The following is a 26443-nucleotide window of genomic DNA, read 5'->3' on the forward strand; positions in this document are numbered from 1 at the left end:
GAGCACTAAAATGTACCATCACTTTGAAATCTCTAAGTGGGAGGATATTGAAATAAACTATGTTTAGGGAATCTTCATCCAACTCTTTGTTGATTTGCAATCAAGCTGAAGAAGCTTTTTGATTTTGATCACTTCTACACGTTTGTGCAGAGGGCAACATCTGGATGACTCACATGTGAATCTGACCAACTCACAAAAGGCTTGTGAGTTGACTACATCCATTGTTTCAAGCAGAACATTGTTTTATAAAATAATTGTGGCGCAAGAACAAATAGAAAGTGTCAAAAATAAAATGACTACTCTCAGCAAAGAAGTTCCTTTGCATCAAATTATGGCTTAACTAAAGATTTGTAAAGGTGGCAGTGTTTAACACTTTGTTAAAGCAGTCTGAATGAAATCCCATCATCAGAGGATCAATACATTAAACTTTGATCAGTAGGAGACTGAAAAACAACTTCATCAGTGAGAGAGAATTTGATAAACAAGGAACCCAAGACTCCAATCAAAAAAGGTCCTGTCAAATAAGGGTCATTAGCAGTAGTCTAGGTGGGCGAGTATAGTATCTAACCCACTTCCCACTGAGTAAACAAGGTCAAATGCTTTGGCTGGGCTGAGATAATCCGGCATTTTACAGTGGATGGCAGAAAAAAGGAGAGAAAAAGGTATTTACTGATTAATCCAAGTTAGAGGCTTGAGGCAGTGACCAGTCAGACTCAATTTCTCATAAACAGGCTTCACCTTCTGGTTTGCATCGTTGTGGACAAGGATTTTACTGTAACTGGGCGATGAGCACAAATACACCTAAAAGTTTTAAGAAGAAGAACAAAGAGCGCTGTCAGTCTTGGACTTTGATCCACAATTACCTGACCTCAATCCCATTGAAAATGTATGGAGACGCTGAAGAATGAAACAGCCAAACGTTCTCCACATACATGCTCTTTTGATGATAGTAAGATCATCCTGAGATAACAGGGCTAGTTTGTGCCACTCAAGTGCTACTGTCATTTAAGCAAAAGGAGCACCAGACACACAAGATATCCCGATATTTTTCAAAAATTCAACTTTAAATTTGAACACTGACTCTCATCTTATATCAGCCGTTTATCTTCTCACTTAAATGCAAACTGAATAATTAGACTGTGACACAATTAGTCATTTATGTTAAAATGGCTAACTCTTTTCTTAACTGTTTTCATCCATTTACATTCAGTTATGTGCTCAGTATCAAAACGAAAGAGTTTTATGTAAAAGTGATTGGTTTCTTGACCGTTTAAGACAGCATTATTGTGCTTTTTTAACCTTGCAGCTGAAGGTGATCTAAAATCTAGAAGGTAAACGTAGATTTAGAGGACGAGGTAACGTGTTAAGCAGTCAGAGTCACAAACATGTCAAAAACACATTTTTCTCCTGCTTATTTAAAGCATAGCGTAAAATGTTGTTTTTTGAGTAGAAAAATATCTTTTCATCCACGCACAATTGCGTCACTGCGTCAGTGTCTGTAAATGTGTGCGTCGGGACGGGGGCACGGAAATGCTGTTGGCTTGACGAATTATCATCTGAGATGAAGGGGAAGGATGGACATTGTACATCTATTTTAGAATTGCATCGTGAAGTTGTGGACAATACATCTGTTTGTAGCTCCAACATACAGTGAATGTTATATGAGGACTCAAGGAGAAAAGGTTTTAATCGCAGCAAGGTAGCGAATGTAGGGGAGAGTTGGGGAGGGCTGTAGCTGCTGGGGTTTTTCGGAGAAACAACATGGCTGCGGTGGAGCTCGAATGGATCCCAGAAACGCTATACAACACCGCTATCTCGGCTGTGGTTGACAACTATAGCCGATCAAGAAGGGACATACGCTCGCTCCCAGAAAATATTCAGTTTGATGTTTATTACAAGGTAAGTTTGACCAATATAGAGGCTCAAATGTGTCTGAAATCCACCATCCGGTACGAGTTTCTGTGATCAGCTGCTATATTACTGCTAACCTTAGCTTGATATCGACAACATGACAACGGTGGCTCTGTCCATTGAAGAATTGCTTTCAGGAAAACTAAATAGATGAACGAGCATTTTAAACTGAGTTTAATTTTTTAACACTCATGTCTTCATTTGCTTAACGAGCCGTTCTCGAATGAAAAGCCTTTCGCGACATTGGCCCTGGTGGTAAACATGCAGAAGAGTAGTTTTAGCATCGTTCTGTACACAAGGCGTTTTTAAAGATTTGTTTTTCCCAGTAGTTCCCATGACTCGCTGTAATGAAACGAAGGTTAGCAGGCAGCACATCTGTGCTGAGCTGGACCAGACATTGTTATGGCTGTATTTTCTAACCTTGAAAGCCGTTCGTTCTGCCGCCAGGACAGTAAGAAAATGTCCCATTAAAAGCAGACGACGACACCGCGCTGCATCTGTGCCATCAGCGATGTCCTACACACAAGCCATGGGCCTTTAAATTGGTTAACCTCACAGTTAAAGTAGGCTATCTGATGTTCATATGCCTAGAAAAGGCCGTCCATATGAACATCTTACCTAAGCCCAATTTTCACTGAAACGATTTAATTCTTAAGTAAATGAGCATGTTTTGTGAAACAGGGTATTTTTTTTAAATAATAGTGACTGAAACCCATGTCAAGCTGTGGTTTAATTTGGAACACAGTTTGTAAATCATCCATACATTTTATTCTTACATTGATGGAGGTATGATTCCCCTGGCAGTTGATAGCAACTTGACCAATCGCCACACATCTGAAATAGAAGTATAGAAACTTCGACCCCTTCAATGCTGTCTATGACCTGTAATTTACTTCCAAGAATATACAGTTAAGATCAACATTTTTGGAACTTGGCAATGCTAACTAAAAGTTAGAAAAAGTTGCTGAATAGGTACTTTCCTCCCTCCTACTGTATCAGTGTCTCTGTATCATTTTATTACACAGGTACAAAAAGCTAGTTCTGCTGCATATGTGTAATGCTAGATTCTGCTCCCATTAACGTATAGAAACTATGAACAAGCGTGTGGAAAATGGACAGTTTACACAGTACCCTCTCCATGATTATCAGAGGGAAACCACTTGCTTTTGATTAGAGAACATAGCAGTTTGTGATGTGACTACTACTGAAAGGAAATAAAGTTCTATTCCTCTTTGTAATTGTCAGCATTCTTGGCTTCCATATGATGTATTTAGTTTTAGGGCACGTTTTGATAAGTTCCAACAAACTGGGTGACATACAACTTCTTTTGATGAAGAAATGTCATCAGTACAGTTTGACAGTGGTATTGTATTGGATTTGATGGCATAAACAGATGTGGCATCATCTCTTTTCTCACCTTGCTAATTTAGTGAAAATAAAAGATACGACTTTCAAGCTGGAACTGGTGCAACTTCATTTTGTATAGGTTTCTGTGAGAGAACGCACAGAGGTAGAGTTTCAGAGGTGATCCACTGGTAAAACCCAACTGAGGTGCAAGGAAGGAAGTCTTGTTTTTCATGTAGACATTGGTGAAACGGCATGTGTTTTCACCAGTGCTGCCGTCACTTAGCTGATTCTGTGCTGCTGGACTGTGGTGTGTAAGCAGGGCTGTTTGGACCATGTAAACTACCAATAACCACCAACAGCAGCTGGTTGAGAAGGATGGTTTAGTTGTTTTAGTTTGTTACATTTTTAAAATTTTTTATATGATGTGCGAAAAAAAGCTGGAGCATCTTCTGACAGAATATGATTTAGCTCCTTATCACTCAACTCAAACGTTACATATTTCTTAACAGTGCTGCAATCTGTCTGCTTCAGAACATTATTAGTAACGTACGGAAAAGCTCACTCTGCCTTAGGAGTCGTTGTGAATTCTGTGACTGCTGATGAACGGTAGCTGTCAAAGACCCCCAAAAGTCACTGGTACATCCTAGAGGTTAGTTTATTAGCTGATCTGATTAAATGCTTCAGCTGTTGACACCATGTGTACCAAAAGTAGTACAAGTTGTGCTAACATCAGCATAGTAATATGCTGACAATGGCAATTCCACACGAATGTTAAGCGAGTCCCATGTTGTTCATGTTTACTACCCTAGCTTACTATGCCTACATCTGCATATTAGCACTGAACACACAGTACAACTGCGACTGGTGTAAAAATAAGTCATCACTTTTGCAGGTCCTTGGTCATAAACCTAAGTCTGTGATTAATTAGAACTGCTGCTGAGATTAGATGAAGTCACCAGTTGCTACAAAACAGTCTGAGGGGTACAAACCCTACATATTGTTAAATTATGATGAAAAATGGCCCACAGCATAGTATCCTCAAGATATGAAGTTGTTACAGTATATCAGCATGATAAATGTGCATTTTCTATGTTCCTGCCATGCCGTCAGCCTTTTTAGCCTTTTATACTTTCAGTCTGGTGGCAACTAAAGGTGTGAGTGTTATGTGTGAATTACCCTCCTTGTCATTTCCTGTAGCATTTGGTGATGGCAGTCTGACTTGGTTAGACCTTGATTTCTACACGTATCCCATTAAACTTGGCACATTTCTAAAGTGACACGGTCACATTAATGGACAGACAGACAAAGCAGCACTAGTTTGACATATAGTGAGAGAAAACTGCCAGATGTCATTATTAAACAGATCATGTTCAAGCTTTCCTTTTCCATGGGTTTACCTGCTTTTAATTTTACTGTGATTATATGTTAGCATTTCAAACTGCCTCCATTCACCTCAGTTTTACCACAAAGCAGTGTATTTGTTGTTGTCATATGAATCAGTTTGGCCAAACGACATTTTATGAGAAACTAACTGTGGAAGCACTCATTTTTTGTGGTGCTGCAGCTTCTCTTCTTACAAACGGCAGCGGCTATTTGTAGATCTAGTCCCCAGATGAAGTACTTAATAAGTAGTTAATATCAACTATGCCATGACTTAATCATTATTTAGTTAAACCCTCACAACTATGACACTAATTGTTCAACAAGCTTAAACATGTAGGAAAGTGATATTTAAGTTGCTTCGGTCAGCACCACTTGGAGGGGTGTCGGTCCGCCTCCTTGCCATGGCCGAGGTGCCCTTGACCAAGGCACCGTACCCCCATGCTCCCTGGGCGCTGTGATTGGCTGCGAACTGCTCCAGTGTGTGGCATCTGTCTCCATGAGTGTGTGACCCGTGCATGTGTGTTCAACAGGGGTCAACCTGGATGGGTTAAAAGCAGAGAGTAATTTCGTGTAACACTTGTAACATGACAACAAAGTAATCTTAATCTTTAAACTACTGTGTTTGACATGCTGACATCCATTGTTATGGCCATATGACATGTTGTTAACTGTGACCCTGCAAGGACGACTATACCCAACTTTTTGTATTGTCCAGAATTGTGTGAATGGCAAATATCTTGCTCAGATTGTGGGTCTTTCCAACCTAACTCTAGCTTAGTGCATTTTGATGGCAGCTTTTTTTTTTGGTAAACTCACAAATAGTAGTATTTTCCAAAGTATCAGTTGAAACATACCCAAAATAGGACAGATACTCCCCTCATGTCGTTACAAATCAGACCCTGTGCAGCTTACTGACTTTTCCTGTTTTATCCTTTTCATCCCATTTGTGCATGTGTGTGTTGTCTCAGCTTTACCAGCAGGGCCGGCTCTGCCAGCTGGGGGGAGAGTTCTGTGAGCTGGAGGTATTTGCTAAAGTGCTGCGTGCCTCTGACAAAAGGTAAGGGTAATGTGGATGGTGTATCCACACACCATCCACACACCAGTTATCTTAGAAAATAGTTCACATCACTGTGTCCACTTAACAGGTTGTTGGGGGGAGGTAATGCTGTATGTATTGAAAAATGTCTCCAGACATTACCAGCATTGGTCATATGCATGTCATGAAGCCACACTAATGGTAGTAGTATGTTTTGATGAATGCATTCCTTGAATTTGAAGTTATAGTTCATAACTAGAGCATTTGTTTTAATTTGCCTGAATGAAACGCTACTGCACTCCCAGCAGCAATGGCGTTACTGTTTTTTAGGTTGTCTGTCCATCACATTCATCTAAATGCAATTTCAATGTCAAGGTAAATTGGACACTTTTTTTTTCTTTTCTAAAGCCATTAGTGAGAAGCATTGTTTCAGGGGGTGACCCTAGCAAGATTTAACAGATACCAGTCATGTTTCCATCCAAAAGTGATTCGAATCACTGGGAAATGATCATTAAAAGAAATTCCAATCATGTGTGTTTCCATCAAAAGTACGAACTTTGGTGAAAACTACTAACTCGTGCGAGTTTTCCACAGGTTGGCATGACAACCAGCCTGTAAAGGTTTTCCCGGCTTCACCATGGAGGGAGGACTTGAACCTTTATTAAGAATCGGGCATGTGGTGTTGGAGCTCTGCCCAGTTAGGGTAACCCTAACCTTAACGTCACAACTTCTTCCTCTGTCCACACGAACCTTCCGTTGTCCGCCATGTTTGTTGTCTTATGAGTGACCCGCAAACATCGGAAGCAGTTGGGATGAAAGTGCGCTACGTCAGACTTGATGCGAACACAGCTGTTTCCATCCCTTTCGAATCAGCTAAAACCAGGTGCTAGCGAGCGTGTTTTCATTTGTGCGAATCAGGGGATTTTTATTCGAATTACGGCATTTCCATCATAATTTTCCGATGCAATACTTCTCGATGCGCGTCTAAACAGGTTGATGGAAACGCACCTACTGATGTGAGCCATTTATCTGAAGTATCAGCCAACACATAGCCTCCAGCCAATAGTTCCATTTGCCTCCAGAAAACAGTCGTAAACTACACTGAAAGTGATTAAAATCAATAGCATGTTTGTAGCTTTTCAGTGCAGTAAGGAAAACGGTGTCTGTCCAACTCATAGTTGGTGGCAAACTTTATTGCAAAGCACGGCCAGTGCTGCTGGGATATGTAGTGTGAAGAGGAAGGTCTACTACATCTGTGCACAATAATATATCAACCAGATATATTTCCAAATGTGCATTGGTGTAAATTAAAACACTGTATATATTATATATATGTATGTATACATGTTCTATATTGTGTTTATAATGTGTTTTTTTTTTTCTTTTCACTATTTTGGTATTTTTATTGTTGCTGCTGTAACGTGAATATTCATCCACTGTGGGACAAATAAAGGAATTCTTATTCTTATTCTATTCAATAGACGGTCAAGAGTCATATTCCCAGGCACATCGGGCTTGTCATCCAGAGCAATGAATCCAATAGCCCTTTGTTTAAATTCTATTTATTTGATTGATATTTAACAGAGCTGAATAAGTTATGGTGATGTAAATAGTAAAAAATGGAAATGCCCGTTTGATGGGGCTTTAAGAGTTGTTGAATGAATGAATTGCATCTGTCTTGGCAAAGATTAAAATGACTTTACTCACCAGTAACTTCTGGTCTGAGGTGGTCAACAATAAACTCATGGTGCCTTCCCATGATATGATATAATATCCCTAATATTCCTTGAGCTGAAAGTAATTACTAAAGAAGAGTTATCATGATTGATATTATAATTATTGTTATTATTATCCTTTTAGCTTTAGCTTCTGGTTAGGACAAATACTTGAACTGAATTATAACCACTGGTTCTGGTGACCCTGCACGTTTATTCACGTCTATGAAAATGTGTCAGATTCACATTTCTTTCTTGCTGCTTTTCAAAGGATTGCTTCAGATTTGCTTTGCGAGTAAATACAAAATGAGTTTCTAAAATGTTTCTTATCGCTGTCCCATTGACTTTCCTCTCCTCTCTTTGAATCGTGTTGCTTCAACAAAGACTCAGCTCCAGGTTCGCTGAGTGAACTCGTACCCAGCCAAGTGTTTAAATGTCAGGTTGCTAAACACACTGATCATGACATTGAATGAAACCCTGTCACTACAGCATCACAAAGCAATCAGTGTTTTTTATTCTGCTTTCATTCCTCTCTGCAGACACGCAGGCAGTGAAAGGTTTAGATGTTTTTTGTTAAAAAGATGTACCCATTACTTCCCAATGAGCTTTAATCTGACAGCCCTGAAAATACTTTTATTTCAAAGGCAGGAAAATGATAGTTTCCAAAAAGGGGTTCTCACTGGAAACAGTGATGGCTGACCCATGTCACTGATCTAATCTTTTAGTTTAAGTTTTCTGTGCAATTAATTAATTATTTAATTCATTCTCATCAATGGTGTACATTATAGTTTGACAGTTTAATCTTCAGTTGCTCCCTTCCACCAGCAGTATGTTTGGAGCAGCTGGAGTGCACTTGATGGGCTAATATGAGCTGTCCCAGTACCTCGATGTGTTTCTGTAAGAAACCTCCTTTGATATACCTCACTGAACTTGTCCTATCCCATGTGGTTGTTAAATACTGCACATGCATTGTAGCGCCCTTGGTCACAGTTGTGTGTGTAATCATGAAGCTGTGTGTTCAAGCTGAAGGGCCGTCCACACTATTGAAAGTGGCCATAACAACGTGAGTATCCCCACTACTGAGCGATAACGCTCTACACACCGTGATGCCAAGCACGCCCTGTCACGTGACTGGGTAGGAGAATTTCCCACCCTGATTTAAGACACATTGACTTCAGCTTTTGTATGAGTCAACATCTGTTTGAAGATATTTTGGCAATCATCTGAGAATACCAGCAAAGAATAAATGTAAGGAACCCATCAGTGCTTTTCGGAGGAAAAGTGTTTTCTACGTCATTGATTGGTTTACTTAAGAGGTTGTTCTGCAGGCAGACAGGACAATGGTGATCTGTGACTGAGCTTTTATCTATTCTTATTAGAAAGAATTCCAATGATAACAAAACAGTGAAGCACAGCCTTGAGGCTGCCCCCCTTTCACCAGAACAGAAGGAAATAATGTGACCGGGCTGTGTTTTGATTGGCTTTTCTCTTTTCACATCGCTGCAAAAGTGATGCCGGTGATAAAAGTTACAACAAAACTGTTTTTAATGTAGATTTATCCTTTTTAAAAATGAGTCTGTGCTCGGTCCATTTAAAAGGCAACATAGAAGATGGAAGCACCCCTCAGGACCTTCACTGACCTGTAAAAAAGACGAATGAAGAATGTTTCTCACTTGCATTAAAATGAGTTTGGATTTGTTTTCTTTTTTATTGCTCCAGACCAGAGGGAGAACTGTGAGCTGATTTCACATTTGGTTGGATTCTGGATTGGCAGTATAAACCTTGGGTGTCCATTGTAATTGTCTCTATGTAGTGTGTGTGTGTGTGAGAATTATTTACTGTACATTTTAGAATCTTCTTTGCAGCAACATCCACATTTGTGGTGTTACTGTCATGCCTACAGCTTTTTGTACTTGGAATCCTGATTATTTGCCAAAGATACATCTTTTTAAATGAAATTCTTATTTCAGGGTTTGATGCATTTCCCCACCCTGTTTTTCACTGCCCTTGTTGCTTCCTCTCTCACTACAGGCATCTACTGCATCACTGTTTCCAGGCCCTAATGGACCACGGTGTAAAAGTGGCCTCAGTTCTAGCAAACTCCTTCAGCCGTCGTTGCTCCTACATTGCAGAGTCTGATGCCCACGTCAAAGAGAAGGCCATCCAGTTCGGCTTTGTGCTGGGTACATGGATGTTTTCACACAGTCACACTGAGTTTAGTCTGATAGCCACAGTCACCTTTTATTAACTCTGGTAGCCAGTTCATGACGATCTACATGCATCATGTCTCAAAGGATGAGCGTTGATGAGATTTTATTGCTATCGATGTTGCTTATGAAACAGATTCTTTATGAATTCTTGACCCAATTCTCTTTCAGTGTCGGCACAACTGCTAAATAAAAATTCCAAAACAGAAAATACTTTGTGTTTAGACATTTTATGTTTTTTGTATTTTTTTACAAATAATATGGACAAAATGTTTAACTGATTAGAATTTCTTGAAATCATTTTAGCCTCCCAATCTTGTAAAACTCCATTTTTAGTGTCTCACTGTTACACAAGGCTCTTTACATATGTTCTATGTCAGCTAACCTAATGTAAATGTGAGTCTTGTTGACAAGTCTTTCAAAACTAAATAACATTGTGATATTTGTTCCCACTTTCCTCAAGTATTACTTTTCCTGCCTGTGTAGTTCGAGTGAGGGAGTTTATCTGAAATGCCAGAATCCTGTGAGCTAATTTAGGCTGTAGCAACAGTCTATTGCATAATTGCATATTCCTTTAGTTTTCCTGGCGTTAAAGGAAAAATAAATGACAAAAACAATCTCTATAAGCCATTTGCCAAGAATTTCACAATCAGGTCATCTCCAGAGAGTATATTGTTTTTAGTTAGGCTGTCTTAGTCAAATTAAAATGTGCCAGCAGTGGAGCTGATGACATTGAAACTGGATATTTACCAAACTGTTGCAGTTTGGGAATCTTCCTGATAGAGATTCCCATTCTGTATAGGAACCTGTTTCTGTGTGTTGCTGCTGACGTAATCACGTGCGGTTATAAGAAGTAGCGCTCTTATCACCTTTTCTTTGTAAAATGCAGTCATGCTGTGAGTCGGGTTTTTTTGGGGGGGGGGGTTTGGGGATTTTTGGTTTTTTTTTTTCCCTCTTTGCCGTAACTTCATTTTACAGCAACACATGTAAAGGATATTATAAACTCAGACACCTACAATTTCATATCTCTGGAAAATCTGAAAGCAGTTCTCAATTCCCATCCCCTCACATGTTCACAGAAATGATACCACTTTGATTTAACTGGACTTTTTTAAATGAAGTTTATTGTAACTTGTGTTGTCTAGGCAGAATGACCTCCTACATGGGATTAATCTTCTATTTTTTATTTTAGGTGGCTTTTTGTCAGATGCTGGCTGGTATGGAGATGCAGAGAAAGTGTTTTTGTCATGCCTACAGCTGTGCACGCTCCACAGTGAGGTCCTCCACTGTTTCCGGGCTGTGGAATGTTGTGTCAGGTCTGTTTCAGAATGCTGCATTTTTCACTCTGCCGTGTCATGTCATGGGCTTTCCTTTAAAACAACAATGAAACTGAATTTTGTGGTCTTGTATATGTAGGTTTACAGTATAATTTGTCTAGTCATTAGAACTTTGGAAAACAGTAAAACGTTGTGGTTAATGACAGCTTCACAATGATGGAACAGTAAATGGGGACTAAATTAATAAAACCTTTTTTACATTTACATGCGAGATTGAGATGGTTGTTAAAGCTCCCCTCTCTATTGTCACCTCAGGTTACTCCATGTCCGCAATGGCAACTGCAAGTATCATCTGGGGGAGGAAACCTTCAAGCTTGCTCAGTCTTACATGGACAAACTAGCCAAACATGGCCACCAGGCCAACAAGGCAGCGCTGTACGGCGAGCTTTGTGCCTTGCTCTTTGCCAAAAGCCACTATGATGAGGTATAGATGTTAAACCAATGGGTGGTTGCTGTTATTTCTTCTTTTTTTTGATTGAAGGTGCAGAGTAATCAAATTGCATTCCCTTTTCTCACAGGCATATAGGTGGTGCATAGAGGCTATGAAGGAAATTACTCCGGGGTTGCCTGTAAAAGTAATTGTTGATGTTCTCCGACAAGCCTCCAAGGTAAAATTCAAATTTCTCTGACTGTTAAAGACTGCCTGTAGGTTACACTGTGGAGAATGTGTCCACACTGTTACAGATCAGAGTCGAGGAGGGAATTGCTTCAGCTTTAGATGCTTGGACACTCATTCAGACATGACTGTAAAGTTTAGTTTGTGTCTTCACTGCAGGCTTGTGTTGTGAAGAGGGAGTTCAGAAAAGCAGAACAGCTGATCAAACATGCAGTGTTTCTAGCAAGGTAACCTGCTGTGTCCTTAAAAAAGCCTAAATGTAATTCTTGGACTTATCATGAATTTTGATCATGTATTTTGTGTCTTACAGAGAACATTTTGGACACAAGCATCCCAAGTACTCCGATACGCTGCTAGATTATGGATTTTACTTATTAAATGTAGACAACATATGCCAATCTGTTGCTATTTACCAGGTAAGTGCAGTGTTTGGGCAGAGAGCGTAAGTCTACCCATGCTTTTCTGTATTCTAAATTTCATGACGTCATCTGATCCAATCCTTTTATTGTGTATAATGTAGACAGCCCTGGACATCAGACAGTCTGTGTTTGGGGGGAAAAACATTCATGTTGCCACAGCCCACGAAGACCTGGCATACTCGTCGTATGTCCACCAGTATAGCTCTGGGAAATTTGACAATGCTCTGTGAGTTCAGTAAATCTTCTAGAATTCATTAGGCTTCCATGATAATTTAGCTGATTGTGTTTTACACAAGCTCCTTTTTAGGGGTCTGAGCTGTTACTCTGGCACTGATTTACACACTTTCAGGCTAGTGCTGTTGCACACATTAAATAGATAATTTGTAAAATGTTAAGGACTACAGATGGATATGTTATTTAAAAAGAAAAAGTATTTTTTTATTCTCTTTAAAATGTCTGGTAAACTCCTCTGTATACACAGGGGCTGAATTGGGAAGCATTTTGACTTTTGACACGGTTATTCACATTTGCTCTGTTTGAGCTTTTTTTTGTTGTTTTTTTTAAGAAAGACATTTGAAATTCTTGGAAGTGTTTATACTGAATTAGATGGAACCCAGTCTGAGTCACATGAGACGTTGGGTCAGATGCTGTTTTTGTCTTTTAGATTCCATGCAGAACGTGCCATCGACATAATAACTCATATTCTGCCGGAGGACCATCTTCTGCTGGCCTCTTCTAAGAGAGTCAAAGGTAAGGCAAGTTTGTTGTATTCACAGGGCTGCTGCCCACTGTGTGGAGGGCACAGTGGGGAGTATCAGGAAAGAGCTCCATCTTCTGGAGAGAAAAAACAATCGGAGAAGCATTCACGTGAGACAAAGCCATATCTAAAAGGAGTTAATTGCTCCTCCATGGTTTGTTAACGCCTGATCTTTGTCTGTCAGCCCTTATCCTAGAGGAAATTGCCATCGACTGCCACAATAAAGAAACAGAAGAACGTCTCCTGCAGGAGGCTCATGACCTGCACCTTTCCTCACTGCAGCTGGCCAAGAAGGCCTTCGGGGAATTCAATGTACAGACAGCTAAACACTACGGCAACCTTGGTCGACTTTACCAGTCAATGAGGAAATTTAAGGTAAATTGATTTGTGTATGTGTACGTTTGTGTTTTGAGTGAACGTGTGTATGAGTGTTTTATTTGTGACAATCCTTATGAAAGCTTTGAAAACTGCATGAAACTAAGAGATTGTGCAGATAGTATTTTATTTAATTTATAATAATTCCTGTTTTGATGTACATTCAGTTATTTGACTGAAAACTGTTATCAGGGGTTTTTATTATGCGATGATTAAAGCATCACATTTTTGTAATAACCAGCTAACTAAAGAGGGAGGGGAGTGTTGCTTAACAAATAAGCAATTTTCTCAGTTGTCATTAATGTTATTACAATTCCTCCACATTACTGTTTTATAGTACTTGAGCTGGTTATTTTACCTATTACCAACAGCCCTGACAACATAATCTGCTTATTAGACTTCAGTTATACTCAACTCCACAGAAACCACTGAACTGCAAGTTCACATCATCTACTTATTGATGGTGAATTTTTGATATCTGTTAACTGTCTCTAGCTGAAATGTATGATGTGGTATGGAAACTTGATCAGTCGCCTTTCCTTTTTCAGTTTGTTTCACATCAGTACAAAAAAGTAAATAACAAACATATTTTGCTACTTGTTGTTATCTATGGGAACTTGAATGGTCCAACCCACTGCTTTTCAGCAGCAAACTCAGCTTCTGGTCTTGCAGGATGAATTCCGTAAGCCAAACTTTTACAGGCATTTGCTTTCAGAAATGATGTGTCAGTGAAAAAAGGCCACATGTTTTATGCTTGGAATAACTGGAAGCTCAGCTCTGCACCTTTGAAAAGCACTTGATAGCGAGCCAGGTCTCTTCAGCCAGTGCGGAGCCACCAAGCGTAGCTAACTCCATTAGCCGCCCTCAAGCAGAACCCGAGCAGCAGGGATGCCAAAGAAATACAATGTGTGGCGGAAGTGCGTGATAAAAGACCCAAAAGTGTCACTGTCATGCTCAATACATGAGACTTGAGAGCCCTGCTTTACCTGGGACTTTTGAGACGGAAGACGCTGTGCCACAAGCTCCCCCGCGAGAGTTGCCGCCATTGCTTAGCAGCGTTGTTAAAGACGTTCGTGCAAAGTAATTGCATGCTGTGTGGTCAAATGTTTCAGCATGTTGGCGGTATTTCCCCCCTTTGATGTGATCAAAGCTCTACACGTGTTGCAACTGGCCCTAATATTGTCCTTTTTGGTGAAATAAACCAAACTTTGGAGCGCTTCTGCCTCGACACCATGTTGGAAACATTCTGAGCCAAAAGTCGAAGCGTGCACATGACGTCATCGTGCAACTGCTCAGACGTTAGCAGAACCTATAAACGGGATCATTTGATAGGTGGATTAATAATTCCACGGAATCAAACTACTGGGAGCCGGCCCTCTTCAAGAACCGGTTCTCGATTCCCATCCCCACAAGCGACCATAGTCAAATGTATTCCAGGGGCAAGAGAGCTGGTTGTCCAGATGGTGTCCAGCAAACAATGTGGGCTACATAGATAATTGGCAATCTTTCTGGAGAAAACCTGGTCTGATGAGGAGAGACGGCATCCATCCCACTTTGGAAGGAGCAGCTCTCATTTCTAGAAATATGGACGAATTTATTAGTCATCCAAAAACATGACAACCCAGGGTTGAGACCAGGATGCAGAGTTGTAGTCTGACACACTTCTCTGTGACTTCCAAACCCATAATGACTGTCTGCTCCCACACCACCCAAATTAAATAAATCAATAAACACAAAAGGAGCAAAAAATCATATTGATATATTTTGTCTTACAGAAACCTGGCTGCAGCAGGAGGATCATGTTAGCATTAATGAATCAACTCCCTCTGACTATTTAAATGTTCACGTTCCTAGAACCACAGGCAGAGGAGGAGGAGTGGCAGCTATCTTCAGATCAGGGTTACTAATCAGTCCTAGACCCAAGATTAGTTTTAGCTCTTTTGAATATCCGATTCTCAGTGGAAATCACCTGGCCCTTATTCTGAGTTTCTGTCTGAATTCTTAGAGTTTTTATCCCAGTTAGTGCTGAGTACAGATAAAGTCATTGTAGTAGACTTTAATATGTATCCATCCATCCATTATCTACCGCTTTTCTGGGGGTCGGGTCGAGGGGGCAGCAGCTTGAGCAGAGAAACCCAGACGTCGCTGTCCCCGGCCACTTCCTCCAGCTCTTCCGGGGGGACCCCGAGGCGTTCCCAGGCCAGCCGAGAGACATAGTCTCTCCAACATGTCTCCTCCCAGTGGCCCTACCGGAGCCCCTCCCGGATGACTGAGCTTCTCACCCTATCTTTAAGGGAGAGCCCAGACACCCTGCGGAGGAAACCCATTTTGTTTCGGTCACTACCCACAATTCGTGACCATGAGTGAGGGTAGGAACGTAGATTGGACTGGTAAATAGAGAGCTTCGCCTTTTGGCTCAGCTCCTTCTTCACAACAATGGGTCGGTGCAGAGCCCGCAACACTGCGGATGACGCACCAATCCGTCCGGCAATCTCCTGTTCCATTCATCCCTCAATCGTGAATAAGACTCCAAAATACTTGAACTCCTCCACTTAGGGAAGGATCTCATTCCCGACCTGAAGAGGGCATTCCACCCTTTTCCGGCTGAGGACCGTGGTCTCAGATTTGAAGGTGCTGATTCTCATCCCAGCCACTTCACAATCGGCTGCAAATCGCTCCAGTGAGAGCTGAAGGTCACGGTCCAACGACCCTAGCAGAACTACATCATCCGCAAAAAGCAGAGACCCGATTCTGAGGTCGCCAAACCCCCTCAACGCCCTGGCGTGCCTAGAAATTCTGTCCATAAAAATTATGAACAGAATCGGTGACAAAGGGCAGCCCTGACAGAGTCCAACCCTCACCGGAAACACTTCCGACTTACTGCTGGCAATGCAGACCAAACTCTGACATCTCATATAGAGACCGAACAGCCCCTATCAAGGGTCTGACATTCCATACTCCCAGAGCACCCCCCACAGGACTCCACGAGGGACACGGTCGAACGCTTTCTCCAAGTCCACAAACCACATGTAGACTGGTTGGGCGAACTCCCATGCACCCTCCAGGATCCTGCTGAGGGTGTAGAGCTGGTCCACTGTTCCACGGCCAGGACGAAAACCACACTGCACCTCCTGAATCCTAAATTCAACTATCCGACGGATCCTCTTCTGCCATGTGCAGATATGACAGAGGACAGCTACCTAAATTTTACTCCAGTAGAACTTGACTCTCTTGTTGACAGGAGTATAGCTTCAATGCTTACAACACTGGACAATGTTGCCCCTCAACAGGTTTCTAGGACTGCCTTCTTTCACCTTCGTAATATTGCTAAAATCAGGAACATCCTGTCTCAGGGTGATGCAGAGAAACTAGTTCATGCATTTGTTACTTCAAGATTGGACTACTGTAATTCCTTATTATTGGGCTGTCCCACAGATTCTCTGAAAAGCCTCCAGCTGATCCAAAATGCTGCAGCCAGAGTTCTGATGAGAACTAACAGGAGAGATCATGTTTCTCCAGTTTTAGCTTCTCTTCATTGGCTCCCTGTTAAATTCAGAATAGAATTTAAGATTCTTCTCCTCACATATAAAGCTCTTAATGACCGAGCTCCATCATATCTTAAAGATTTAATTGTAAGATATTTTCCTAACAGAGCACTTCGCTCCCAAACTGCAGGTTTACTTGTTGTTCCCAGAGTTTCTAAAAGTAGAATGGGAGGTAGAGCCTTCAGTTATCAGGCCCCTCTCTTGTGGAATAAGCTGCCAGTAAATGTCCGGGAAGCAGACACCCTTTCCACTTTTAAGATTAGGCTTAAAACTTTTCTTTTCGATAAAGCTTATAGTTAGGGATGGCTCAGGTAATCCTGAAACATCCCATAGTTAAGCTGCTATAGGCTTAGACTGCTGGGGGACCTCATCTGTCACACCTTTCCTCACTTTGCTCTCTTTTTCCCCCTGTTTAATTTCAAAATTGATTTTATGTACATGTGACATTATTGTGGTTATTAACTTGTGTTTCCAGGTTCCAACAGATGAATGGTGTTATGGTGTTTTTCCCCCCTCTTTTATTATTTTGAAATTAATTAATTGGATTTCATTGGATTATGATTACAATAAACTGAACTCCAATTGGCTTGAATTGGACTATATTATTTAAGTGCCTTGAGATGATATTTGTTGTAATTTAGCGCTATATAAATAAAACTGAATTTTTTTTGTGAACCTGTAACCAGGAGGCAGAGGAGATGCACATCAAAGCCATCCAGATCAAGGAGCAGCTACTGGGTCATGAGGACTATGAGGTGGCCCTGTCTGTCGGTCATCTGGCATCTCTATACAATTATGACATGAACCAATATGAGGATGCAGAGAGGCTCTACCTGCGCTCCATTGCCATCGGTCAGTAGGAGGAAAACACCAGTAGATGTATGTTTTCAGTGTTTTACTGTAAATTAACATTAAGGCCCAAAAGCTGGTACCATGAAGCAGGTTCGGCATGGTCAGGAAATCCTTTGGTTACTGGGCTTCAATGTTTGTTTATCTTTGATAATTCACATCACGAAGCAGGTTATTAAGTGACCCAGTGTACATTTCAGAGTTCTCAACTACAAGTCTGTCTCATTCAACATCACTAGATCTCATGTGAAGTTGGTGCACAAATGTGTTAATTGCAGCAGATGGTGAGGCTCATAGAAATGAAAAACTAGAAAAGAATAGAAAGGTTAAAACAAGTTGTGATCTATACACAAGAGAGAATTTCCACGTTTAAAATCTAATACAGTTAGTGAATGCACATGGGAATAAAGGGGAGCTGGTTGGTTGCCACTACCTGGAAAAAATGTCAGATTATTCCTAAACTAAAATCTTCCATTTATGATATACTGGTGGTTTGTTAAACTGAATCTAATCTGGTATTAAAACAGCCAGTTGATTAGCAGTGAAGGGCTACATGGTGTCTGTACTGCCTAATTTCAGGCAATCTTGTGGTATAATTATAGTAATGAAAGTGTTCCCTATATTTGTAGGTAAAAAGCTGTTCGGGGAGGGTTACAGCGGGCTGGAGTATGACTACCGAGGCCTGATCAAGCTTTACAACTCAGTGGGGAACTACGAGAAGGTGTTTGAATACCACAATGTACTGTCCAACTGGAACCGACTGAGGGACCGGCAGTTTGCTGTGGCAGACGCTCTGGAGGATGTCAACACAACACCCCAGCAGACCCAGGAGGTGGTCCAAGCTTTCCTACTGGCTCAGAGCCTTGGCCCCACCCGTCCCTGTCTTGGCTGAATCCTATTCTTTCCTTTTCTCTTCATGAGGGAAAAGAGAAAGAGGCAGGCCAAGTTGTAGTCTGGTGAGAACACAAAGTTAACCCAAATGTGATGCTTCAGTTGCACACAATTTATTAGTAAAATACAGTAAATTCAGCTATCACCGGCTGGTCGGTTGGCTTTGTAGGCACAGTAGCTGTCAGTACACACACAGACACACGTGTAGTGATTGAAAGGATTTTTTTAAAAAGTAGAGAAGACACTGCTATCAAACCTTATGACTCGCACACCACCAAGATGCAGCCTCGCAGAGCATACTGCTGCATTTTGTTTTGTTTTTTATTCAAGAGAAAGAGGAAATACTCATGACAAAGGGGGTACAAAGAAAAACCTCAGACATCCTGCTAGGATGATACATGACCTCTTTACTTCTCTTGTTTCACACGCCTTTGTTTTTTTTCTTTATTGTATTTGAACTGGTATAGCTCTGAATGGCATGGGACTCCTCACAGAACAAAACCATGTTCTTCAGGGCGTGTATGACAGTATATGGATCCAACAAGCATCATCAACCCAGATCCTCCATCACAGAAAGAAGCAGTTGGATGTTTTTGACATTTGTACAGTTGAATAATACAGCAGATTGTACATTTGTTTCACTTGAAAGATTGTTTTTTTTTTCAGAAGAATTGAAAGTGGAATCTAAGAAGATGTCATTGAACTCCTGCTTTGAAATGCTTGTTGGAGTGAGATTACCAACAAAGGAATGTATCAAATCTGTGGGTATGTTGTTACACACATGCAGGCTTAATAGGTTGTTTTCAATTTATTCTTTTTTTTTTGTTTGTTTTGGTCCAACTTAGTACTGACATAGCAGAATTCCAATGCCAATAATTTATATGCATAAGTATGTGTTTCAGTAGCCCTTTGTTTACGCTTTCTTACTGAGGGAGCCATGCATAGCTCAACACAATGTTAACGAGGGAACTGGACAGGAGTGCAAAGAGGAAGCGCTACATGTACATGGGCTCAGAAGCCTGCCTTTATTTGCTTAGCATGGGGCTTTGTGTGTGTGTGTGTGTGTGTGTGTGTGTGTGTGTGAGAGAGAGAGAGAGAGTCAGACAGACGGAGAGAGAGAGTGTGAGAACGAGAGAGTTGGTAAACTCCACTGATGCTCCACTGATGACAACCAGCCTTACACCAGCTTACAGTTATCTGTCTGTAGACGGACCCATACTTAAGTGCTTAATGAATTGTTCTACCCTTAAGGGCACTACAATGGGGACCAAAATTGTAAGTATGTGTTTGCAAGCCTACTAAGTTGTACATCAGGTCTTTCCTCTTCACTGCATCCTGTCAGAGATCCCAATAAAACAATGTTTTGTGATTAGTTTTATTTTCTCTCTCTCTCTATCTTTTAAACCGGACCATCAGCCGCCATCTTAGTGCTGTCCAAAATCTCATCAGATTTTTCACTAAAGAGCTCAACTCTCTTGCTCACAACGCTGTTGATGTGCTGTCATTATGAACCAGTGGTGAACAGGACAAAAAAGGATCAAAACTGTCCATGGCATGTGTTTTTAAAAATTTGACCAATATATCTAATAATTTTGACTTATGTCCGTGACAACCTATCTGTGACAGCTGCTGGTTTACCTGCAGAACTTTTAAATGAGCAATTCATTCAAGTTACTAGAGTGAGACAGATTGCCTGTCTCCCAGCTCTATGTGGTTGTTACCATTGGCTATATTTAAGTCTTTCTTTTCCTTTTTACTGTCAGCACTCTATATTTTTACTAAAGCACATATTTCACATTAACTACATGTAAGGATCTCTTGTATTTGGTTAGAGCAGAACTAAGACCAAGATATGAAATTGTCTTTTTTTTTTTTCAGCTTACAGTGTTCTCCAGTCAAACACTAAACACGACCTGTAATTTGTTGGCAAACTTATGTAGAGATACATTATCTGTTTGACACTATCAGATAATAAAGCTGAATATAAAGCAACGGGAGTCTTTGATCCTGTACAGTATATTCAGATGAGTTTGATCTGTTTTTTAAGTTATAAAACAGTATACTAAGCAATCTATGTTTTTTTTTTTTTAACTTATTCAAAAGCCTCAATTCCTCTGAAGCACAGAATCTTAGAACTTTTAACACTGAAATGAAATTGGCTAGAACAGCAGGTGCTGAGACATCAGTTCTCAGTACCGTCTGTATTTGAGGTAAGTGAGATACAGTTTTACTGTAAGACCTGATATTTTAGGGTTGAAAAGCAACATGAGTGATGATGAACTGAGGTGAGCATGACTTCTGTAACTGAGTGGGGAAATAAATGGTGAGATTTTGTGCAGTACAATCTAGGCTGAAAACCAATGGTAGGCATTAATATCTGCTACATTGCCATGTTATGCCTTGAATAAATACCCCATTGATTTGTTTTGTTTCTACATGAATGAGGGAAATGAGCTTTGCCTTCGTTGTTGCTGGACATGTCCCTTTCTGGCAGGGACATGTGTGGCTGTACTTGAGGAGGGGTACCCTAGCCCCTTCCCACGCCCTCCATAAAAGGTCGCTCTTCTACACTCGAAATGCTTAGACTTTGAAACAAATGAACGGCACACCTCTTCTGAGTCACAGAGAGCAGTTCTTCATAAATACAAGAGATCATAACTGACATGACAAATACATATATTGCTCCTAAAAAGTGCATACAAGTGCTAATTTAATGGGGGAGAAAAAAAACCTGCCCCATGCTCCTACACTGAATGTGACTTCAGTCAAAGATCACACGCTGATTTAATGAATTGAATTCTGTGTTAGAGAGGCTGCTGTTCTGGAGCCACTTGCAAGCAATGTCTGCGTCTTCTGCTTTGGATTTTCTTTCTACCACATGTGAAAGTTTAAGAAAATATCTTCATGTGAAGCAGTTTCTGTCCTAACTCAAAGTGAAGTGTCAATTTCTATTTTTTTTTTTTTAATCTATTAACAATGACCGAGAGAAACCAGCTGACTGATGGAAGGTAGATGACCACCTCCTGGTCGTCATTGTGATCTAATGAACTCTGAAAGGGAGTAGTATAGTGTTGGATTCTTAAAGACTGGATAAAGTTTATGTAAAGCTGTGATTTCTACAGCGGCCGTGCTTCTCGTTTGGATGAGATGGACACCAAATGCAATGATGGGATGTTTTCTGTTATTCTGATACTGCTTCACTGTTAGATGCAAAAACATTAAAAATGTGTTACCATTGACCACTATGGATTGCTCTTCTTTGTCTTTATGCTGTACTTGAGCTTATAATACATTCTTTCATGAGTACTACTACACTGTTTTATGAAAGGAAGTCTTATTTGTTTTACTCGTCTGCATTTATTTGATAGGACTAGTTAATCTCTAATATTTGTACATATAAAATGCAAAGAGTGAAGGAAAATGTTTTTTTAAAGCTTATACCACTATATTATCCATCCATCCATCATCTGCCGCTTATCCGGGGGTCGGGTTGCAGGGGCAGCAGCTTTAACAGAGAATCCCAGACGTCCCTGTCCCCGGCCATTTCCTCCAACTCTTCCCAGGGGACCCCGAGGCGTTTCCAGGCATAGTCTCTCTAACGTGTCCTGGGTCTCCCCCAGGGGTCTCCTCCCAGTGGGACGTGCCCGGAACACCTCACCAGGGAGGCGTCCAGGGGGCATCTGAACCAGATGCCACCTCATCTGACTCCTCTCTGGAGGAGCAGCGGTTCTACTCCAAGCCCCTCCCGGATAACTGAGCCTCTCACCCTATCTCTAAGGGAGGCCCAGACACCCTGCGGAGGAAACCCATTTCGGCCGCTTGTATTCGCGATCTCGTTCTTTCGGTCACTACCCACAACTCGTGACTATAGGTGAGGGTAGGAACGTAGATGGACGAGTAAATAGAGAGCTTTGCCTTCTGGCTCAGCTCCCTCTTCACAACGACGGGTCGGTGCAGAGCAACACTGCAGACGCCGCACCAATCCGCCCGTCAATCTCACGTTCCATTCGTCCCTCACTTGTGAACAAGACCCCGAGATACTTGAACTCCTCCACTTCCATGAGCTGTCACTCACTCTTCCATGAGCTGTCACCTCATCGTGGTGGGGGAGTTTGCGTGCGCCAATGAGTCTGGGAGCTATGTTGCCCGGGGGTTCAAGCCCCTGGTAGGGTCACCCACGGCAAACAGATCCTAGATGAGGGACCAGACAAAGAAGAGCTGAAAAGACCCCTTATGATGAAAAATAAATTTGGACAACGTCATCCCTTGCCCGGATGTGGCAGGCCCGGGGGTGGGGCCCGGCAGCAAGCGCCTGGTGGCCGGGCCTGTGCCCATGGGGCTCGGTTGGGCATAGCCCGAACACATGACATGGGTCCCCCTTCCGACGGACTCACCACCCGTGGGAGGGGCCAAGGGGGTTGAGTGCCATGTGAGATGGGTAGCAGCCGAAGACAGAGGCCTTGGCGGTCTGATCCTCGGCTACTGAAGCTAGCTCTTGGGACGTGGAATGTCACCTCACTATATTATATTTAGGTAAAACCTTTGATGGATATATGAACCAAAATTATTAAATTATTCATGTAAACCTCTCAGTAACTTAGTATATTTAAAGAAACTTAGGACATTTGAGGTATTAAAAGGTAGTAAATCAACTTAGTGAAAATTAAGGCCCTTAAAAGGTATTGAATAGTATTAAATGCCTGATTACGAGGTATAACTTTTTTTTTTTTTTAAATAACACATGATTTTTCGTAAGTTTGTATGTTAAAACTTCGCCAGAATTTATTACATAGACTGTACAGTAGACCTATTTTCCATACTGCGCAGATTCAGGATTGTTCTTCGTGGTTAGAGCTGAGACTTGACTGACGTCATGACGTAAACATTTTAGCGGGCTCAATTTGTATTGCTGTCTAAGTTACTATTTCTATTACTACTACTGCTGCTGACAGAAAGACAGATTAAACATGGGGAAATGCAAATTTAGCGAAAAATAGACCGACGAACCGGAGTTCAAACCGTGGCTGAGGGCCGTCGCTGGAAATGACCGCCAGGCTTATTGTTCATTCTGTAAGAAAACTGCAAGTATTACCTGGATGGGCATAAACGCTGTTTGCTCGCACATGCAGTCTGCGAGTCACACATCGACTACACGTCGCGGAGAGAAGCTATCCGTATCCAATTTATTTGCTGCTTGTGTGCCCAGTACGCCACAACCGAGTCCCACCATCAGCCAGGCTTCCACCCCATCCACCGCATCCACTGCCAGCGGCGGGAGAGAACTAGCAGAGCCAGCATACGACGCAGACGCGGTTGCCGGGCAGGAGTTAGCACAAGGCTAAAAGCCAAGCCGTTCAGACCTGCACTTCCCTCGATTCTACTCTCCAATGTTTGTTAGCTGGAAAATAAAATGGACTACCTCAGATCTGACTTCACAAAGAAAGGTGAGAGACTGCAATGCCATTATTCTCACAGAGACTTGGCTCTACCGCACTGTCCCAGACAATGCCATTCCGGTAGACTGCTTTACGTCTTTCCGGGCAGATAGAAGCCAAGTTCTCAGTGGCAAACACAAAGGACGCACTCTCTACATTGTATCAGTTGATGAGCGCATTGCAAGACTGGTTGCTGCTAATATAACCAAGCCAAACTGGAAACAGTACTCCCTCAATATCACAAACATGTGGACTTTGCAACCAGGGGACAAAACATCTTGGGCCAGGTGTACACCAACGTAAAACAAGCCTACAAAGCCATGCCCCACCCCCACCTGGGTAACTCTGATCACCTCTCAATCTGGCTCACCGCAAACCTGAACCGGGGCATGAGAGCAGCAAAGCGTGCCTATGGACAGAAAATCCAATCTCACTTCACTGACACAAAAGACTCAAGAAGACTATGGCAAGGCATCCAGACAGTAACTGGCTACAGGCCCACCCCTCCACTTTGCGAGGATAGCACAGATCTTCTCAACTCACTCAATGTATTCTTCAGCCGGTTTGAAGAAAACAACACCACCACTCCAACAAAAGCCCCTCAATGCTCAGAAGATGCAACACTGCAACTGGGCCCAGCTGACATGCGGAGAACCCTGGGAAAGGTGAATTCCACGAAGGCTGCGGCCCCAGACAATATAACTGGGCATGTGCTTAGAGACTGTGCTGACTCACTCACAGATGTTCTCACAGATATCTTCAACATCTCCCTAAGCCAAGCCATCATACCAGACTGCTTCAAAGCCACCACCATCATACCTCTACCCAAGAAATCTCCAGCAACATCACTTAATGACTACCGGCCCATAGCACTGACTCCCATCATGATGAAGTGCTTCGAGAGGCTGGTCAAGTTTCACATAACATCCAGCATACCCACCACCTTTGACCCTTTTCAGTTTGCCTATCGTCCCGAACGCTCCACTGATGATGCCATAGCAGCAACTTGAACACAGTCATCCCACAACACCTGGTGGACAAACTCCAAACCATAGGCATTGGCACACCACTCTGCAACTGGTTACTGGACTTTCTCACAAACAGACCACAGATAGTAAGAGTTGGCAAAAACTCATCACAGACCACCATCATGAACACAGGGGTCCCCCAGGGGTGCATGTTGAGCCCGCTGCTCTTCACCCTGATGACCCATGACTGCTGTGCCGGATACAACACAAACTACATCATTAAGTTTGCTGATGACACAGCAGTGATTGGCCTCATAAGCAACGATGACGACTCATCCTACAGGGAAGAGGTGCACCATCTCATCAACTGGTGTGACACCAACAACCTACACCTTAACGTCAACAAAACAAAGGAAATAACAGTGGACTTCAGAAAGAATCACAAGCCACACACACCTCTCACCATCAACGATAGTGCTGTTGAATCAGTGAAAAGCACCAAGTTCCTGGGAGTGCACATCACTGATGACCTGACATGGACCACCAACACCACCGCCCTCATAGAGGAAAGCACAGCAAAGTCTCCACTTTCTGCGCAGGATGAGGAGAGCCAATCTCCCCCCTTCAGCACTCACCACCTTCTATAGGGTAGCCATTGAGAGCATACTCACCAGTAGTCTCTCAGTCTGGTATGGCAGTTGCCACATTGCCGACCAGAAAGCTCTACAGAGGGTGGTGAGAACAGCAGAGAAGATCACAAGATCAGCACTACCTCTCATTCAGGACCTGTATCCATCCCATTGTCAAAGAAGAGCCATCAACATCATCAAAGACCCTACCCACCCCTCACACACACTGTTCACCCTCCTACCTTCTGGCAAGCGCTACAGCAGCATGCGCTGTAGAACCACCAGACTCAGCAACAGCTTCTTCCCACAGGCCATCAGACTGCTAAACTCACTCCTGAGGGCAAGACCTTAAACCCCCCCCAACACACACACAACCAAAGGACAACCACTCTATACACATTGCCCTGCATCAAGTTTATTACAACTTTCATCTCCATGATGCTGCTTGCACCATGCACTCTGCCTCATTGCACCTTGTTGTAACTCAATACTATTGCACTCCAGCTACATACATACCTTAAGGACTCTTGAAACACTGACAGTCTAGGATGTATGCTCACAGTGTCTATGTTTGTTGCTTGTTATATGTTACTGTCTACTGTTAGCGATATCTCTATCATGCCTGATATCTTGATATCAATTGCCCTTTATGTTCTAGTGTGTTGTAAGTCTTAATACAGTTATATATCTTAGTTGTATATCAAATTTTAACTCGTGCACATTTGGAGTTAGATAAACGCAATTTCAGTCTGCTTGCAATGTACTGTTGTAAAGCTTGATTGACAATAAAGTTTGCTTTGACTTTCTTTTTACTTTTTACTGTTGTCCGGGCCATTTGTGCTCATGTTTGATGAGAGCCTCAATAAGTCCAACAAAACAAACCCCAACTAGAGTCCATGTGCGGTTTTGGGAAGGCGTATGTGTTCAGTCCAGATACTTTGGATTGCAGTTTCTGGGACATGGGAGAGCTGATGATCTATTGCATCAAATCAAAGTAAGTTAATCTACTAGTATTCTAATTAT

General features: G+C 41.9%; 1 protein-coding gene across 2 annotated transcripts; it reads left to right on the forward strand.

The window, feature by feature from the left end:
* The first annotated feature begins 1507 nt into the window (after positions 1 to 1507).
* On the forward strand, positions 1508 to 21633 carry appbp2 (amyloid beta precursor protein (cytoplasmic tail) binding protein 2). 2 transcript variants are annotated; one of them, XR_011917167.1, is made up of 14 exons: positions 1508 to 1899; positions 5610 to 5698; positions 9424 to 9575; positions 10792 to 10915; positions 11192 to 11360; positions 11455 to 11544; positions 11712 to 11779; positions 11863 to 11968; positions 12073 to 12197; positions 12636 to 12721; positions 12913 to 13103; positions 17335 to 17500; positions 18127 to 18453; positions 18856 to 21633. XR_011917167.1 is itself a non-coding variant. In XM_072393163.1 (13 exons), exons 1-13 carry the CDS (start codon positions 1762 to 1764, stop codon positions 18387 to 18389), a joined length of 1767 nt encoding a protein of 588 aa, XP_072249264.1. In that variant the 5' UTR covers positions 1508 to 1761; the 3' UTR covers positions 18390 to 21633. The 2 variants fall into 2 exon arrangements, 1 of the variants encoding a protein (XP_072249264.1); XM_072393163.1 differs by having other exon boundaries at positions 18127 to 21633.
* Positions 21634 to 26443: the final 4810 nt, after the last annotated feature.

This window comes from Leuresthes tenuis, unplaced genomic scaffold (genome assembly GCF_036924035.1).
Source record: "Leuresthes tenuis unplaced genomic scaffold, fLeuTen1.0.hap1 SCAF_9, whole genome shotgun sequence".
Classification (NCBI taxonomy): domain Eukaryota; kingdom Metazoa; phylum Chordata; class Actinopteri; order Atheriniformes; family Atherinopsidae; genus Leuresthes; species Leuresthes tenuis.